Source organism: Bos indicus, chromosome 22 (assembly GCF_029378745.1).
Source record: "Bos indicus isolate NIAB-ARS_2022 breed Sahiwal x Tharparkar chromosome 22, NIAB-ARS_B.indTharparkar_mat_pri_1.0, whole genome shotgun sequence".
NCBI lineage: Eukaryota > Metazoa > Chordata > Mammalia > Artiodactyla > Bovidae > Bos > Bos indicus.
Window position 1 is genome coordinate 52,473,268 of NC_091781.1, and position 17,708 is coordinate 52,490,975.

At 52.1% G+C, this 17,708-nt stretch overlaps 2 protein-coding genes across 9 annotated transcripts in view; one reads left to right on the forward strand and one right to left on the reverse strand.

Annotated features, from left to right (window-relative positions):
• The window catches only part of NBEAL2 (neurobeachin like 2), a 30,408-nt gene extending 21,588 nt beyond the window's left edge, over positions 1-8,820 (reverse strand). The window contains exons 1-2 of one of the 8 annotated variants that reach the window (XM_070777244.1): positions 8,561-8,678; positions 4,441-4,636 (exon numbers count right to left, since the gene is read on the reverse strand). In XM_070777244.1, coding sequence (XP_070633345.1) covers positions 4,441-4,446 — 6 coding nt within the window. In that variant the 5' untranslated portion in view covers positions 4,447-4,636; positions 8,561-8,678. Of the gene's footprint in view, positions 1-363; positions 2,704-4,440; positions 4,637-8,560 lie in introns of those variants that run through there. The other 7 variants (XR_011563146.1, XR_011563147.1, XM_070777242.1 and 4 more) reach the window with 7 other exon arrangements.
• A 2,287-nt stretch (positions 8,821-11,107) lies between these two features.
• CCDC12 (coiled-coil domain containing 12) overlaps positions 11,108-17,708 on the forward strand; it is a 36,451-nt gene continuing 29,850 nt past the window's right edge. The window contains exon 1 of the mRNA XM_019984259.2: positions 11,108-11,274. Coding sequence (XP_019839818.2) covers positions 11,179-11,274 — 96 coding nt within the window. The 5' untranslated portion in view covers positions 11,108-11,178. The remainder of the gene's footprint in view (positions 11,275-17,708) is intronic.

Genomic DNA, 17,708 nt, shown 5'->3' on the forward strand with positions numbered 1-17,708 from the left:
TGGCCTCCCAGTCTCTGCTCCCACTTCCTAAACTCTTGGGGATCCAGGCAAGCCTGACACCAGCAGGGGAGGAGCTTAAGTGTGTACATGTCTAGAGTGTGGCTGTGGCCCACAAGGGTGCTGGGGCTACAGGTCTCCAACCCACTAGCCTCCCTGAACCCAAAGCTCTGGGCTGGGCTCTCGCTTGCTACCTTCTCCCAGCTTCGCAGGCACCACCTCCAGGAAACCTTCCTGGACTGTACATCTCAGGATGCATGTGCACCATCGACCAGGCAGAGCCATGCACACACAACACCCCACCCACATGTGCAGGCGCAATGCCTGACCTCACCCCAGGAACCTCCACCCACCCTGGCTGGTTACCTGGACCCCAGGTCCCAGAGCTGGTTCCATGGGCAAGAGCGACAGCGGCTGAGCCCAAGTCTGGGCGCCACCAGCCAGGGAAACTTTGGTGTGAACGGGAAACGTCCCCTCCCGCCCTGGCCCCTGGGGCAGGAAGCGCAGAGTCACGGTGGGGGAAGGGGGCCGCTTCCTCCCGGCAGACCGCAGGGATGTGGGGGGGCCTGGGGCACCCAGGGCCCAGCAAAAGAAGCTGTGAAGGACCCAGCCTAGCGCCGGGGGTGGGGCCTGCAGCACAAAGGGGCGGGGGTCACACTGCCCTGGGTGGAGTTTGTGGACAGAAACTAGTTGTACAGGCGTGAAGTTCGGCCTATCTAGGGACAGGCTGTGGTCCCTACTACAATAGTGCCCTTCATTCAGGGCACCCACAGCTCCCTGAGCAGGGTCTGAGGCCTCTGGCCCAGGAAATGATACTGGAAGACTCATCCATACCTTTGCCCTGCCCTCAGGCCAAGTCTTGTCTTGGCTCCCCATCGGCCCTGCAGGTCTCTTTGCTTCAGGGACACAGGTAAGCCCCAGACAGCCCTGACCTCTAAGCTCCTCCCAGGGCATAAAGTGGGCGGTAGCCTGGAACTAAGCTCCTCCTTCCGTCCCTCCACCTTCCCTCCTTCCACGAAGGCGTCATCTGGAGCTCCCATCTAACAGTAGGGCCCAGAAGGCAACTTTCTTTCCCAGGGGCAGAGGGGAAGGACAGGGACTAAAGTGGAGAAACTTTACGGGCCAGGGACTCATCACAGGCAACACCCCGATACTGTTCCCCTGCTGCCAAGACCTCAACTCCAGGCCCTGCACAACTATCTTTGCATGGACAGCTCATTTTCTGGCCACTTGTGGGCCTCAGACCACAGGGCCAGGACTGAACGGGCCCCAGGGAAGAGGGCCTGACCCCAGCAGACTGGGCCAGGCCCCCCAGAAACTGCGGCAGAGCAGCCCTCCACCCCGTGGTTGAACCCTCTCATACATTTTGTCACAGAGCTGAGACCCAGGCAGCTCAGAGAGAGGGTGCGGCCACCCAGGTGCACACCATGAGGACTTTCTGCCGGTCAGTTCTCTTTGGTGACCTCGCCACCCTATGCTGCTGGCCGCCTCCCTGCTCACCTACCTCTGTCCATTCCATACCTCTCCTCTCCACAGACCAGCAAGGACCCAGCATGCCCAGCCCTGAAAACACCAGAGCCGGCCAGGGCTCTCAAGACTATTTCTTCTGAAGTCTTCCCATGGCAGATGGGAAAACGGGGGGCCCCTGAGGGGATGCCTCATGCACTACCGCAGCTGCAGCTGTGCCTCTGAGGATGCTAAAAGCCAGACCCGTGTACTAGGCCAGGCCCACTTACGGTGGCTAGAGTCAGTCAGCCCAGCTGACCACACAACTCACGACTCTGCCTTGGTGATCCCACAGATCCCAGTCTACCTGCAGAACTCTCCCAACACCATCCTCCCTTCTACTCCTAAACCACCCCTAGTCAAGCCACCGTCTCTCCCACCCAATACATGAGTCTCTTTTGCCCACTGTAGCTCTGATGAGCACCTATAAGCCACATATGATCATGTCCTCCCTCCCTGGACCAAAGATAAAGGCTCAATTGCTAAGGCAGGCATCCTGGGTCCCTAGTCCAAGCAGGGCCTGCTTCTCCAGCCTGTCTGGCCTTCGTATCTGTGATGCATACTCTCCTGTGCAGGCCTCTGCTCCCCACCCAGGCCCCGCTGCCGTCTGTGACTTGTGCTTGTGGTACTTAAGCAGGAATCCTTCACCCTCTTCATATCCATCACCTCGATCGGCCCTCCCAGACCCGGACAGGCCCCCTCAAACTCTGCACACCTCCTGCTTCCTGTCCCTAGAACCATATCCTCTGCCTGTCCGGTCTTGCAGACTTCCAGCAGGTCCAGGCTGAGGCAATGCAGGCGGCAGCCTCGGTGGGTTCTGGAGGGGTCTCTGAAGCACAGGACTAGGCAGGGGAAGGGGTAACTGCCTGTCTTGGCTCTGTGGGTCTCACCTCTTTACCCCTGGACGCCTCAGCCTGGCTCTAACCCGGGTCCTATGACTTGAGGCTGCAGTGCTGGGGACTGGGAGGCTGAGCAGAGCAGGGGCCTTGTGCATGGAGGCAGTGCCACGTGCAGAAGTTTCCAGAGCCTGAAAGAGGCCGCTGTGCTGCCTGGGCTCCCACACTCCTCTCAATGCTCCGCCTCGCCGGCTCCTCCTTCCCACTCCAGCTCTGAACAGGAGCATGGGCAGGCCAGCCCACTCCCTACCCCACCTGCCTGGCCCGGGGTCCCAACCCTGCCCCTCCCGTCAGGAAGGTCAGGAGCAGCCACACTCCGCCCTGGGCCCTGCAGCCGGGAGAAACTGTGGGTGTGGGGGAGGTCAGTTTCCCGGGGCGGGGGGGGGGGGGCGGTTCTCAGAGTCATCCCTGTAGGGACCCCAATTTATGCCCCACCAGCCTTGAGGACACTCAGTGCTGAGGGAGGGGAGCTCCCGAGGGCTGGTGAGGCCCTGGATGGGCAGGGAACCACCACTTCCTCAAACTCTGAGGTAACTGGGAGGATGGGTGGGCATGGCTGTCTGTCGGGGGGACAGGGACCACTGAGTGCCTGGCGCCATGCTGAGACCTGCCTGCCCTACCCCAAGCCTGACAACTGCCCCGGCTTACTCTGTGTCCCAGGCCCCAGACTTTGCCCCAAATCCCCCATCACCATCAAACACGAAAGTTCTTTAAACAGCACCCAGCGCCCGCCAGGGCACATCGGTTACACCACTGTTGGGGCAGCTGGCCGGCCGCTCTACCACAAGCTCAGGGTATGTCCACTGCCGCCTCCTCCAACTGAAGCCCCACTGGCATGGTGCCCACCTCACCTCCAGCCTCACGTGCCACATTCACTGGATGCCCCGCTGGGTATTACTCACTGTCCCCACCCCCGCAGGTCTGCATGTGTTTGGCTTTCCGTGCTTCCTCTGCCTGAACATTCCCTATCAGACTCAGCACCTCCCGCAAGATGCAGCTCTGTCTGGAACTTCAGAGTTCGGGGGTCCCACACTGAATGTGGGTAAGGGCGTGGGTTCTGGAGTCCAGTCCCGATTCTTACACTTGGTAGCTTACTTAACAGTAATCTCTCAAAAGGGAACCCTCCTACACTGTTGGTGGGAATGCAAATTGGTACAGCCACAATGGAGAACAGTAGGGAGGTTCCTTAAAAAACTAAAAATAGAGCAATCATATGGCCCAGCAATCCCACTCCTGGGCATATATCTGGAAAAAAAAAAAAAACAAACATTCTTTGAAAAAAATACATGCACCTCAGTGTTCACTGCACCACTATTTACCATAGCCAAGATAGGGAAGCAACCTAAATGTCCATCAACAAAGGAAAGAATAAAGAAGATGTGGTATATATATACAATGGAATATTATGCAGCAATAAAAAGGAACAAAATAATGCTATTTACAGCAACATGAATGGATCTAGAGATTGTCATACTAAAAGAAGTCAGGCAAAAAGACATATTATGTGCTATCACTCATATGTGGAATTTAACTTTTAAAAAGTGATATGGATGAACTTATTTACAAAACAGAAATAGACTCACAGGTTTAGAAAACAAATTAATGGTTACCAAAGGGGAAAGGTAGAGGCGAAGGATATATGGGAAGGTTGGGGTTAACATACACATACACACACATATACACATACATATATATATAATAGATAATTATAAAGGAGTATAGCATAGGAAACTTTATTCAGTGCTCTAAAATAACCTATATGAGAAAAGAATAGACATATGTACATGTGTAACTAAATGACTTTGCTACACACCTGAAACCAACACAGATTGTAACTCAACTATACTCCAATACAAACAAAAATCTAAAAAACAAAAAAAACAAAACATTAACCTGTTTCAGCTGCCTCTTTAAAAATCCTTGCTTTGTTTAACAGGTAAAGGCTCCCCAACCACACCCACCAGCATGTGGTAAGGTGAGTGGGCTCTGCCTTCCCAAGCCCTTGGCATTCTATAGCATCCCTCTCTTCTTCCCCACCCACCTCCATGAGTGACAGATGAGAGGCAGACCTTGGCTCACTGGCTGAACCAAGGTCCCAAGGGCTACTCCCCAGCTGGGTTGTCCAGGCAAGTGGAATCGGAGGATCATGGTGGACCCTGGGTTAGTGTTAGGAGCAGGGTAGGGAGAGCAGACCGAGGCTCCATAGTGGTGACTCCTCCCAGTCAGCACCCCTTCTCCTGGAACAGGCAAACAGAAATGGGATAAGGTGGATGGAGCCCGATCAGGATGACCTCTTTCAGGCCTGGGTGTCTTCCCAGTCAGCATCAGGAGGGGGATGGCAATGTCAAGCTGAAAGTGGCTTTGGGCTACACCAGGAAGACTGGAGGCCAGACTCGGAGGACCTCAGGCCAAGGAATGAAACGAAGATGGGGACTTCTCCAGGGCCAAGGCAAGTGAGACTAGTGGTCCAAGGGCCTAGGTGGCTGGGCAAGCTGCTCCCCTTACCTGGGGAGGGGTTCTTGAAAGGCATGGACCTTCTGGTCTCCGAAACACCCCTAGGGCTTAACCTTCCCCTTGTCCTATCACTATGGAAACCAAGAATTTCCTTTCAGGGTCCCCATAGTAACCGACCTGTTTCCATGGGGACCCCACACTTCCACATCAGCTCCCCAGTTGCCATAACAACTCCAGTGATTACCAGCCCCTCCCCCAACTCTGGGCTCTGTGCTACTCTCCCCATTACCTCAGTCTCTCCCTCTTCAGTTGCCTCAGTAATGAAGGCAGGGAGGAGGAAACCCTGGTTGCCCCTATGAGGTATGGAAGGGGATTGGTGTGGCCAAGCAGGTCCTTTTCCTCATCTCAAGAGGGTGAACTGAGGCATAAGAAGAAATATGGCCCAGCTAAGGTCCCAGAGGGAGCAGAGGGCCTGACTAGGTTTCCATGATGCAGTAGAGCTCATCGGTCAGGGTGAGGGACCAGGAGGGGTGGGCAAAGCAAGGTCAGCTGGAGTTCTCACCTGACCTCCCTGGAGCCCCGTGTCCTCAATGACATAAACGGAGTTCAGCCTGGGGTCCACACCTGCACCCTCAACATCTGTCCCGACCTTTGGGTCCCCAAGTGCCCCTCAGCTCTCATGCACCCCAGTGCTCCCTTTCACTGGAGGGCTACCGAGCAACACTGCTGCTCCAGCTGCAAGGGGGCCGCTCATCTGCAACATTTGCATCACCTTTACACACCAGTTGCTAGCCTTTGGGTGCTGTCCCCAGTCCCCTTATCCTTGCACCCACTTCCTAAGCCCTCACTGGGGAAGCCCTGCTGGGGGGGTCCTCTCGGTGTGCTGCCACCCGTCCCTCTCACTCCTGACATCCTGCCTCTCATATTTCCCATGGCCATGTGCCTGATCCTCCCTGTCCTGCGCCCTCAGATCTCAAGGCCCAAACTCCGTCCTCTGGCACCACATCCCTGACCAGTCACTGCTCTGGGGCCTAATGCCTCCATTCAGCTATTCAGCTAATACCCAGGGAGCACCTACTAAATATGAGGTGAAACTGTGGAGCAGCAAGCACAACGGGTGTGCAAACGAGGACATGCCTGGGCTTCAGTCCAGCTCAGTCAGGGTGGGGGGGACAGGGCGCAGACCCACCTGAGTCCTGCCCACGGGGCTAGATCTTTCCTGGGCAAAGGAGCACAGGACGGAGGCTGGCTGGAGCTCTGCTGGACAACCTTCCTACGACCCCGCCTTGGTTTCCCCGCTAAGGCCCTGGGAGGCTTGGACTGAATGATGTCTAGGGCGCACTCTGCTCCTCCTTCAGTAGCCACCCACAGCCCCCTCACCCACTCGTGGCCCCCAGAGGTACAGGGTGAGTGGGGCTGAATCTAGGGTCTGTGAGGGGAAAGGAAGGGCAGAAACGGGGGTGCTCCCTGGGCGGGCCCAAACCCACAACTGGGGAAACAGGTTTGCCAGCTGATGTCAGCTCTCACTGCTGAAGGGAGGGGTGAAAGTATTGGGGGACCTACTGGCTGGGTGGCTGGCCAGCTCAGGGTTTCTTAATAGCCTCTATCAGTTCAACCCCTTACCTATCTTCCCCTCCCCTGAGCACACACACAATAGGTCCCTGCAGGGCTCTGATGAGGACAGCCACCAACCACTCCAACCACTCCCTGGGAGCTCAGTGCAGAGGGTGGAGACCACGTTCCGGGAGCAGGAGCAGGACCAAGCCGGCAGGAAGGCCGTGCTGGGAGGCTGGCTGGAGCTTCCTCTCCCCAGGAAACCTGGCCCCTCCCGGCTCCGGGGTTCACACTCATATCCTGGATTTGTTTGCCTGGCCCCAGGCTGTCCCCTGCCTGCCCAGGCTTCCAAGGCTACAACCAGCTAGCCTGTGCCCCACACCTTCCAAATGAGGTGAGGAGTAGGAGGGGGAGAAGGGACTCAGCACAGGTGAATTCTAAACACCTGTGAGGGACTGCCTGCCTGCAGAGCTCAGCTAGAAGGGGCAGCAAGAGGCACCCATGTTGGAGGTACAGTTCTGGGAAACCAAGACACACCTTCCCCCAGCAGCATGCCACCCTGCCCGAAGACCCACCATTAACAGCCCTCAGACTCATCACCTCATTCAAGCCCTTCACCTGATCACGGAGAAGAAACTCACAACCAAGAACCCGCCCACGACCACGGGGACAATCAGAAGCACAATTAACATCCCGCAGATCAAGCCCCCCTTCACCTGGTTACAACTGAAGGAAGTGAAGACCAAGAACCTGCCCGCAACCACGAGGGCAATGAGAAGCATAAGGGCCAGTGGCAAGTTTCCTCCTAAAGCTTTTCCCCATCACCAGGACCAGTCTTTGGACATAGAGACAGATAAGCCGGGGGAACAGGATCCAATGAAGCAGGGAAGCAGGAAACTTCTCTGGCCTAGACCAGTCATACTGGCTACCCCAGTCATACTGGCTACCCCTCTGCAGAGTCCAGGCCACTCCAGGCCAGGACTGTGCCAAATTTACAGATATGGAAACGGAGCTCAGGGTGTAAACAGTATGCATGCCCTGAATCACACAAAAGATGGACTCTACTCCGTTCACTGCCTCCTGCCAGATGCCTGGATTTCTCACCACCCAAGCGGGCTCAAGAAGCTATGGCCTTTGTGGCCTGGATTCCTGGTCCCTGGGGCCCCAGACCTAGCCTACAGTCCCGAGAGACAGTGGGCTAGCCTCTTCTCAGAGGGCCCGCTGATATGAGCATGAACTTCCCCCCAGCGCCCAGATCAGGAGCATACAATGGTCCATTGTGCCCAAGGTGCACCTGAGCCAGGAGTGTGATGCCAGGCAGGTGCAGGGAGGAAGGTTGGTGCTGGGTGAAGGGCAGAGGGGTGTTGCCCTGGGTTCTCTCCCTGGTTCTCTCCCAGAAGGAAAATGGGGCCCTATGTGTTCGATACAGTTTGGGGGACACCTGTGTTGCTCCCATCACCTTGAGGCCACTTAAGGTAATCAATGAGGCAGGATGAGAATCTCAGGAGACAATGGTATCCCTCCATCCCTTTCAAACATCCCTCCCAGCTTGTCTGCATTCCCCGTCTCCACCCTCAGCATCCAGAGAAAATCTTTTCTTTGGGCTGGACCCCCGGTAACCCACACCCTCCTCCGCGCCCGGGGTTGGGGTGGGGCCGGCTGGGGTCAGGAACTCACCACGGTCAGTTCGCTGCAGCGGATCTGATGAGTTGACCCAAGACCGAAGTAGGGACCTCCCACCCAGCCCACTAGACCAAGACTACCCAACTGGGCGCAGCCGTCAGGAGGAACAAGCCCAAATGTAAAGTAAGCCTCCCAACCCGGCCAGTCTCTTTCCCGCCCCCGCCGGGGCCTCAGTTTCCCCATCTGTAAAAGGTAAAAGCCGGCTTGGTCCAGGCCCCTCTCCTCCGGCACAACCGATGCTACCCAGTCCGCACCCATGAGGCTCCAGTGTGGCGCGCGCCCGTAAGGACCGACCCCCAGGTGTAAACGCCAGAGGCACCAGCGGGCCGGGGGCGCACACGTGCGTGCGGAGCCGGAGCAACCCCGGCTCGCGCGCAGATACGCAGCCCAGGTTGTGCCGGGCGCAGGTGCAGCAGGCGCCGGGCGCGCGGAGCTGGGGGCCCGGCGGGCGCGGGGCGGGGCGGGCTCACCTGCGCGTAGTAGAGCAGCCACAACTCGTAGAGCCGCTCCGAGGCGGCCATGGCCCGATCGGGCTCCGGCGCTGCCGCACACCACCTGCCGCCACCGCCTCCTCCTCCGCGCCGCCCGCCAGTTGCCCACGGCCAGGCCCATGAGCGGAGGGCGTCACTCCAGGGCGGAGCGGCGCGGTACTACTGGGGGAAGTAGTACTGGCCCCCGCCGCGCTCCTCCTCCTCCCGGTCGGCCGCCGCCCGGCTTCCTGCACTTCGGCGGCTGCCACCGCCGCCCCGCCCCTCCCGGGACCGAGCAGAAGGCGGGGAGCCCGGCGGGAGGAGGAGCCTGAAGTCAGGGCGGCCCGAAGGGCGCCCAGCGGCCCCGCCCCCTCCCAGTGCCTCGGGTAGGGCCAATCTGAGCCTTCCGGACTAGGGTCGGGGTCTGGGATTCCAGGCTTGCCCCAGGTCTAGACCTGACCGACAAGCAGCCCGCCTGGCTGGAACGGCCACCATTCGTGCAAGGGAGAGGCTCGCGGGCTTGGGGGAAGGGGCTGCAGGCCGCGTGTAGATGGACAGTGCCCTTCAACAAGTTGTGAGGACAGTAACCGTGACGACCACTTGTAGAACTTACTACGTGCCAGGTGCTGGTCTAAGAGCTTTATGCGGAGACCCAAGTGCCACCTTTTTTTTAATCCTATTGTTAGTGGAGCAGGATAGTGTGACAGGAGTGTGGAGTGGGGCGAGGGGATAAGAAAACTAGGACAAAACTCAAATAGCTCTGGGCGAGCAGTTTCCTCCACCTGTTTAGCAGTAGTCTTCACCTCGCCTGGATCCCCTCCTTCAGGAAGCCTTCCTAGATGCTCCAAGTGGAGGCAGCCTCCACTCCAGGGTTCAGCATTTGGTTCACATCTTTTAACTTCAAGAGGATAAAGGCTAAAGGGTGCCTCGTGTCTCTGTTTGACAGGCAGAGAAACTGAAGCCCCGATGGACCAAATGAGGACCATTTGGGCAGCATGAACAGGGACAGATGCCGGACAGTTTTCAGACCCAGTGCCACCATCACCCCTGGGCCTCTTTCTTTCCCTACTTCCGCCACCCCCAGCTCCCTGAGAAGTGAGGAGGGCCCTTGGTGGCCAAGGGTAAGGCCCTCTATTGGGGCTGCGGGGGGTGGGGGTGGGGTTGCAGGACCCAGAGAGTTACCATCAATTGGAGGAATTGACTAGTCTGGAGCCCACTAGATCCCTGATGCCAAGAGGAGACAGACTCTGTCTCCATACCCATCCTATTCTGTCCTCGTGGGTTCACGGGCATCTCCTCCACTCTGGCCTTTTCCCCTGCCCCATCCATCCTACTTCTGACATTTCCTGAGCACTGACTACCTTCGTATTGTGTATCACCTGGATACCTGGAAGGACACCCCACACAGTGCAAGGGAGAGAGCACCAAAAGGCCCAGGTTACAGAGGTCAAGAGGGTCATTTGTGGGGACAGGCTAAAAAGGGTTGTGTGGCCCTGGAGATCTCTGTTGGGAACTGGGAAGGAAAGGAGTGGGTGTCCACCTGCTGTCAGACTGGGAGACCGCAAGCAGGGAACAGCCTTGTTGAGACAAGTCACCAGTGTAGGCGGGCGGGTGGGGGGCATGGCCTCCTCTCCTCAGATGGGAGGAAGTGTGGCTCTGGGAACCTGGATAGGCTATCAGAAGGTACTGACTTCGACCAAAGAGGTCTGTCTGTTGTAGGTTGTCAGGGCATGTTAATTAACTTGGGAAAGGATACCTGGCAGCTCCAGCTGCGGAGCGGTGCACCTATTGGTGCACCACTGTGTGCGCCACACCGTCAGCTTAGTTCTCAGGAACTAAGCTCAGGATGGTCTCTTGGGGCCCCCTGGGCCAAGCTGGGGTTTGCTCTTCTTCAGGTTAGGTAGTCTGGCTCTAGGTACTCTGCCACCCCATGAGGGATTAGGGGTGGGAGGGGAGCAACCTTGAACCCAGAGAAAAATGGTCATTCAGCCAAGCCCTGCTCTGCTCAGGCTCTGTCTGAGCTGACAGCGGCCAGAGACGGGCCCAGGGGCCCATGAACAAGTGTATCATGGAAGCCACTGGTATCTTTAGAGGAAAGGAAAGGCAGACCACTTAATCTGGGGTCGGAATGGAGTCAGGGAAGGCATTCGAGCCTTGAAGAATCAAAGTGGACAAAGATGGGTCAGTTCAGTTCAGTAGCTCAGTCGTGTCCGACTCTTTGCGACCCTATGGACTGCAGCACGCCAGGCCTCCCTGTCCATCAGCAACTCCCGCAGTTTACTCAGAAAAAAAAGATGGGTCAGCGAATTGCAAAGGGGCGCCTAGGTAAAAACCAGAGAGAGCGATGCGCTCTATCCTCCTTCACTCAGGTCTGGCTGCTCTTGCCGCTTTTCTTCCTAATTGGCATTGGACGAATCGAGCCTTGGAGCCTTCTTCACCGGCCCCGAAGAGTTCGGAGAGTCGCGAGGGAGGAAGAAGGCGGGTCCGTTGGTTGGCTTTCAGGTCTTCCTGCTCTCCCATTCTCGTCCCTGGATTGGCCGCGAGAGGCTCATCTACACCTTGGGCCTGCGCGCTGAGGGGCGAAAGAAGGTTGGGGGAGGGGGTTGTCTGTGGGCAAGATGGCGGCGACTGCAGCCGGTGTGGGCCGATTAGAGGAAGAGGCGTTGCGGCGAAAGGAACGGCTGAAGGCCCTACGGGAGAAAACCGGACGCAAGGTGAGGAATGCCCTGTGAGAGCCGTGGCTGAGGTAACCAACGTTTGGATCCGGCATAGCGACGAGAGGGCAGGGGGCTGCTGGGAAAAGGCAACGGCCGAGGTCACGCATGCGCGCTGTTGGAGCATGCGCACTGCGTCTGTGCCGGCCCAGTGTGGCGTTGCTAGAACTGTTAGTCCTTCGCTGGTGCTGTCGCGCATGCGTAGCGACGGGTAGGGCAGTGGTCGTCGCTCCGCAGTCCCTTTGGCCTCTGTGTTTTCCGTATGGGACTCCAGGGCCACTACGAGTTTCGCATGGTCATTGGTTTAGGCGTGGTTTGTTCGCGTCTGAACACGCTGAGTGTTCCGTTTTCCCATGACCGTCCGGCCTGTGTGCCAGAGCGCTCGGAAAACGGCAGTACGTACTGTACTCTGGGCGCCCAGCTGAAAGCCTTGAGTGCAGAAACCGACAAGAACGATCCATTTCTAGATTAGGGTAGACTTCGGGGAAAGAGGCGGGCGCTTAGTTGTTTACCAGACTCTTCTTTGGGGCTGGACCGTCTAGTCCTACTGGTTGCCAGACTTGGAAGCGTTGTTCCTTTGTCTTGTTTGACACCAAAATGGCCTGGTTCTGTTTCTACTTTGTTCATCTCGAAAGTAATCGAGGGAAAGGAGAACTCTGAGGCTCACTGCTTCTGTGCGAACCCTGGACCTGTCACTTGGGGTTGTGGGATGTGGGACAAATTGCTTCATCTCCGTGAGCCTCGGTTTCTTCATGTCTCCAGTGGAGGGTAACAACCCCTAAACGTTCGTTCTCACTGGGTTATTTACTGTTAGATTATCTATATGCAAGAGCACTGGAGACTGTAGAGTACAGAGGATGGACGTTGTTTATTCTGCTGTGTTTGGATGGGCAAAAACTTTGTCCTCAAGTGTGCAAATTACAAAGGATGTTAAATATCTAGACCTGCAAGGGATTGGGGAAAACAGGGAGGCCATTTTCCAACTAAAAAAAAAAAAAAAAAGGCAGGTCCCTTTTGTTTGTTACCTTTCTGCATGGCTCTCTGATGTCCTGCTAGAAAAGAGGAAGGGGAAGTAATAGAGAGTGAAAGCCAGCAGAATTGCCTTCTGTGTTTATTGGCAACTTTTCGGTCCTGTCCGACAGTCATCTCTGCAAATTTCATCGCCCAGGCATGCTCAGGACCTCAACTTTATTATTATTTTTTTTTAGGACCTCAATTTTATAAACATTAGCTAGTCGACTGGAGCTGTTGGCTTAGATTTAGGGCCCAGATGATTGAAATTTGGGTTTGAGGGCAGAATACAAAGAACAAAACAGCATCCTGAATGCCCCTTACAATGGGAAGGAGGCCTAGGCTATCAGAAAACTGACCTTTAAATACACTATATATTTATTTTTGGCTGTGCTGGGTCTTTATTGCTGAGTGGGCCTATCTCTAGCAGCAGCGAGCTGGAGCTACTCTGTGGTGCACAGGGCTTCTCATCGAAGTGGCTTCTCGTTTTGTGGAGCTCTGGGATACAGACGCAATAGTTGTGGCACCCGGGCTTAAGTTGCTTCGCAGCATGTGGGATCTTCCCAGATCAGAGGTTGAACCCATATCTTTTGCATTGGCAGGCTGATTCTTTACCACTGAGCCACCAGGGAAGTCCAAAACTCAGCTTTTAAGAGGGATTCTCTCAATGGGCTGAAAATACGAGCCTATTTTTTCCCTTTGCTTTAAAAAAAGTTGTGTAGAATATACATAAACACAAAATTTACCATTTTAAGTGTACAAGTCGGTGTCATTAAGGACATTCAGAATGTTATATAACTATACCACTATTTCCAACACTTTTTCATCATCCCAAATGGAAATCTGTGCCCTTTAAACAATGTCTCTTTCCCCTGTCTCCCCAGCTCCTGACAACCACCATTCTTTCTGTTTCTTTACTATTCTAGGTATCATATAAGTAGAATCATGTAGTACTCGTCTCTCTGTTTAGCGGCTTATTCATTCAGCATAATGTCAGGGTTCATCCATGTTGTAGCATGTGTCAGGATCTGTTAGCAGGCAGTTGGATTGCTTCTGGGTTTTAGCTGTTGTAAGTATGTAGAGGGTGTACAAACATCTATTTGGGTCTCTGTTTTTGCACTTATATCCAGGAGAATTTGGGGATCCTACAGTAATTCGGTGTTTAATTTTTTGAGGAACCGCTGTGTTTCCCATAGCAACCACATCATTTTACATTCCCAGTGGCAGTGCTTAAGGATTCCGGTTTCCCCACATTCTTGCCAATACCTGTTATTTTCTGTTTTGTTGATTATATACATACTAATTGTGGTTATAGTTTTGATTTGCATTTCTCTGATGGTTAGTAATATTGAACATCTTCTCATGTGCCTATGGCTATTTGTGTGTTTTTTTTTTTTTTTTGAGAAGTGTTTATCAATCCTTTCCCCATTTTTTTTTTTTCTTTTTGCTATTGCTTTGCTCATTTTTTAATTGGGTTTTGACTGTAGTTGTTGAGTTGTAGGAGTTCTTCATGTGTTCTGGATATTAAGCCTATATCAGATAGGTGATTTGTAAATATTTTCTCCCACTCCCAAGGTTGTATTTTTACTTTCTGATAATGTCTTTTGATGTGCTGAGACTTAAATTTTGATGGTCATTTTCCCTTTTTCTGTTGTTGAGGCTGCTTTTGGTATTGCACCTAATGAACCATTGTCAAATAGAAGATCATGAAGCTTTTCCTCTGTTTTTTTCTAAGAGTTTTATAGTTTTAGCTCTTTCATTTAGGTCTTTGATCCATTTCAAGTTAATGTTTGTATATGGTATAATGTACTTTCTTTTGCATGTGAAGGTCCTGCTTTCCCGGTACGATTTGTTGAAAAGACTGTCCTTTTCTCTATTGAATGTTCCTTGTACCCTTGTTGAGAATCATTTCACCATATATGCAGGAGTTTATTCCCGGGCTCTCTCTCCTGTCCCATTGGTCTGTTGTTTGTCCTTAGGGCTGTATCACACTGTTTTGATTACTGTAGCTTGGTAGTAAGCTTTGAAATCAAGAAGAATGAGTCCTCCAACTTCATTCTCTTTCAAGATTCTTTTGGCTATTTGGGATTCCTTGAGATTCCATATGGATTTACTTTTATTTTTTCTGTTTGTGCAAAAAGCACCATTGAGATTTTGATAGGGATTGCTCTGAATCCATAGATCATTTTGAGGAGTATTGCCATCCTAACAGTATTGTCTTCCAGTTCAAGAGCAAGGGATGTCTTTATGTTTATTTACATCTTCAATTCCTCTCAGCAGTGCTCTCTAGTTTATACTGTACAAGTCTTCAGCCTCGTTGGTAAATCGGTATTAATGTTCCTCAGTATTTTATTCTTTCTCGTGCTGTTGTAAATAGAGTTGTTGTCTTAAATTCCTTTCAGGTTGCTCATTGCCAGAAGTGCTGCTGATTTTCATCAGTTGATTTTGTACCCTGGAACTTTGCTGAATTTGTTATTGTTCCTGAGTTTTTTGTTTTTATTTTTATTCTTGTTTGTTTTTATCTGGCTGGGTTGTTTGTCTGTTTTGGTCGACTCTTTGGGGTTTTCTGCATATAAGATCATGTCATCATTGAACGTCCTTTTTTGGCAGGTCTAGCTAGGAGCTCTTGACTATTCCACTCATATAGGCCTTTTCCCGCTTACAAAGGGAAGTTAGAATTTTTAGTTGATTCTTCAGTTTCCACACAGTGGTGTCAATGGTGCAGCAGTGGTAGGCGATGAAATGTTGTTTGGTTTGTCTGCACATGGGTTATTAGAGCTAGTACTCCTTTCGTTCAGCAGATGTCTATTGAGCGTGCACTGTGCACCAGTCATTCAGACGCTGGAGGTACCACAGTGAACCAAGCAAACAGAAGCCTGTGCCCCGGGCAGCTTCCATTTAGCTGGGGGAGCACACAGTCGAGCAAAATGTATCTCACGTTAGATGGAGATGGTGTTATGAAGAAAAGGAAAGAAGGAAGAGAGATGGGGCATAGATGGTGCTCCTGTTTTACTCAGTAGCTCTGGCAGTTTAATTTCTTTATTAAAGGCAACAGTATTTTCAGATTTAACATGGTTAATGATACCACCTGCCTGGCTTATCTTATCTGGTGTTGATGACAACCTTGAGAAGAAGGAAGAGGGCTAATTTGTAGGTAGAAGCACTGAGACCAATAAACATGAGGCGGTTTTATTTGTCAGGTAACGAGGAGGTACCCTAAATGAGCGCCGGGGTGGAGGGACACGAGAACGGGGTGGCTGTCTTTACTCACTGAATGGGACTGGTTTCTCTGAGGCAGAGTGGGGAAGGTTGAGAAACCTTCCTATGTATTTGTGATTCCTTGAGGTTTTATGAATTACATCCCCCCAAAAACAACAGTGGCAAAAGAGTATAGACCTCAATCCAAGCTGCCCACATACCTTAATCTTTTCTGGTTAAGACCCTAACTAGTCCTGATTCTGGCCCTTCTTCACACCAGCAAGGATGGGTGTGGCCTTATTTGCCACAGTTCCTTTTCTTTCTTTTTGATATATTTTTTTATTTTGGTAAAATCTGGGTGACCTAAAATTTGCCATTATACTGTTTTTCATCGGCATTAAATATATTCACAAATGTTGCGCAACCATCACCACTATTTCTGCAACGTTTTCATCACTCTAAACAGAAACTGTGCAGCCATTAAGCAATAACTCCCCATTCCTGTCTTACCGCAGCCCCTTGTAGCTGCTAACCTACTTTCTGTCTCTCTGAATTTGTCTAATGTAAATATCCCATATAGAAAGGAATCTTTCAGTATTTGTTCTTTGTATTTGGCTTATTTCACTTAGTGAAATAATGCTTGTAATTCTGGGTCCATCCATTCCAGTATGTAACAGTTTCCTTTTAAAAGCTGAATAATATTCCATTATATACATATATATATATATGTACACACGCACACTCACCTTATATATATACACACAACACATTGTCTAGTCATCTGTTCATGGACACCTTTGGACAGTTGTGGTTAGTACTGCCATTGGTATATTGGTGTACTTTTTGGTGTATAAATCTTTGAGTCCCTGTTTTTAATTCTTCTGAGTATCTATCTAAGGAGTGGAATTACTTGTAATTCTGTGTTTAACTTTTTGAGAAACCGCCGAACTACTTCCCACAGCAGCTGTATCATTTTCCACTACCACCCGCAATGCATGAGGATTCCAGCCTCTCTACATACTTGCCAAGACTTGTGATGTTCCTTTAAAAAAAAAAAATTCTAGCTCTCCTGGTAGGTGTGAAGTGGTGTCTCATTGTGGTTTTGGTTTGCATTTCCCTGATGATTATTGCTGTTGAGCACCTTTTTATGATTTTCCATTTGTATATGTTCTTTGGAGAAATAGCTATTCATGTCCTTTGCCCGTTTTTAATTGGGTGGTTTGTCTTTCTGCTGTTGAGTTGTGGTTGATTTCTTTACATATTCTGGATATTAAACTGTGGTCAGATATGGGATTTGCAAGTATTTTCTCCCATTCTGTGGGTTGTCTTTTCACTTTATTGGTAGTGTCCGTTGATCCACGACAGTTCTTAAAATTTTGATGAATGCCGATTTATCTTTTCTTACCTTTTGTTACCTGTGGTTTTAGTGTCATATTTAATCTTCACAGTTCTTGAGTGACGTTATTGTTGGGGTAGATGCCTGGGAAAAAGACAGTCAAGAGTCTACAGTCAGAGTTAATTTTCCAGCCCACAGTCATTTCCTGTGGGACCTGTGAGTGGGAAGGAAGTATAGCCTGCCTGCTGCTGGCAGATAGGAAGCGAGGGGTCTCCTCACCCAGAGAGGAAGTGGTGCCCCGCTTTTATAGTTCATTCCTCTGATGTGAGGACGAGGCCGCTGTGGGGCAGACTCCAGGCTTGAGCACTGCCTCAGCCTGTTGGTGGAGAGTGCCTGTCTGCCCCTTGGGGGTGGCTCCCTGCTGGCCCCTAGACTCAGTGGTAGGTCCTTCATTGATACCATCTGTGCGCATGGTTTTGCTGGAGGTATCATGGTTTCAGGCATGAGGTTGATTTTCCTCATGGTGTATCTTCTCCCTCACAAGACTGTAAACTCATAATGTAGTGTCGTCTGGAGGAATCCGTCCTGAGAGTGTGACAGACGGACTCAAGGTTCCAGTCACAGAGTTTCCGTGTATTATTCAATAGTAAAGCTCCATCATGGTTGTGCAGCTTGGCAGTTTTCCAGAGTGCTTCCTTGCTAGCCCATGTGATGCCACTGATTTGAGAAGGGGCAAGACAAGATGGGGTTCAGAGGTGCTGGGATGCCCAAGGTCATGGAGCCTAAGTAACTCTGCTGGATTCTAGCTCAAGCAAGACCCTCTGCTAGAGGGGGCTTTTATTCAGGGGCAGCCTCACTTGTAGCAGCATCCTGCAAGTCAGCCAGTCCA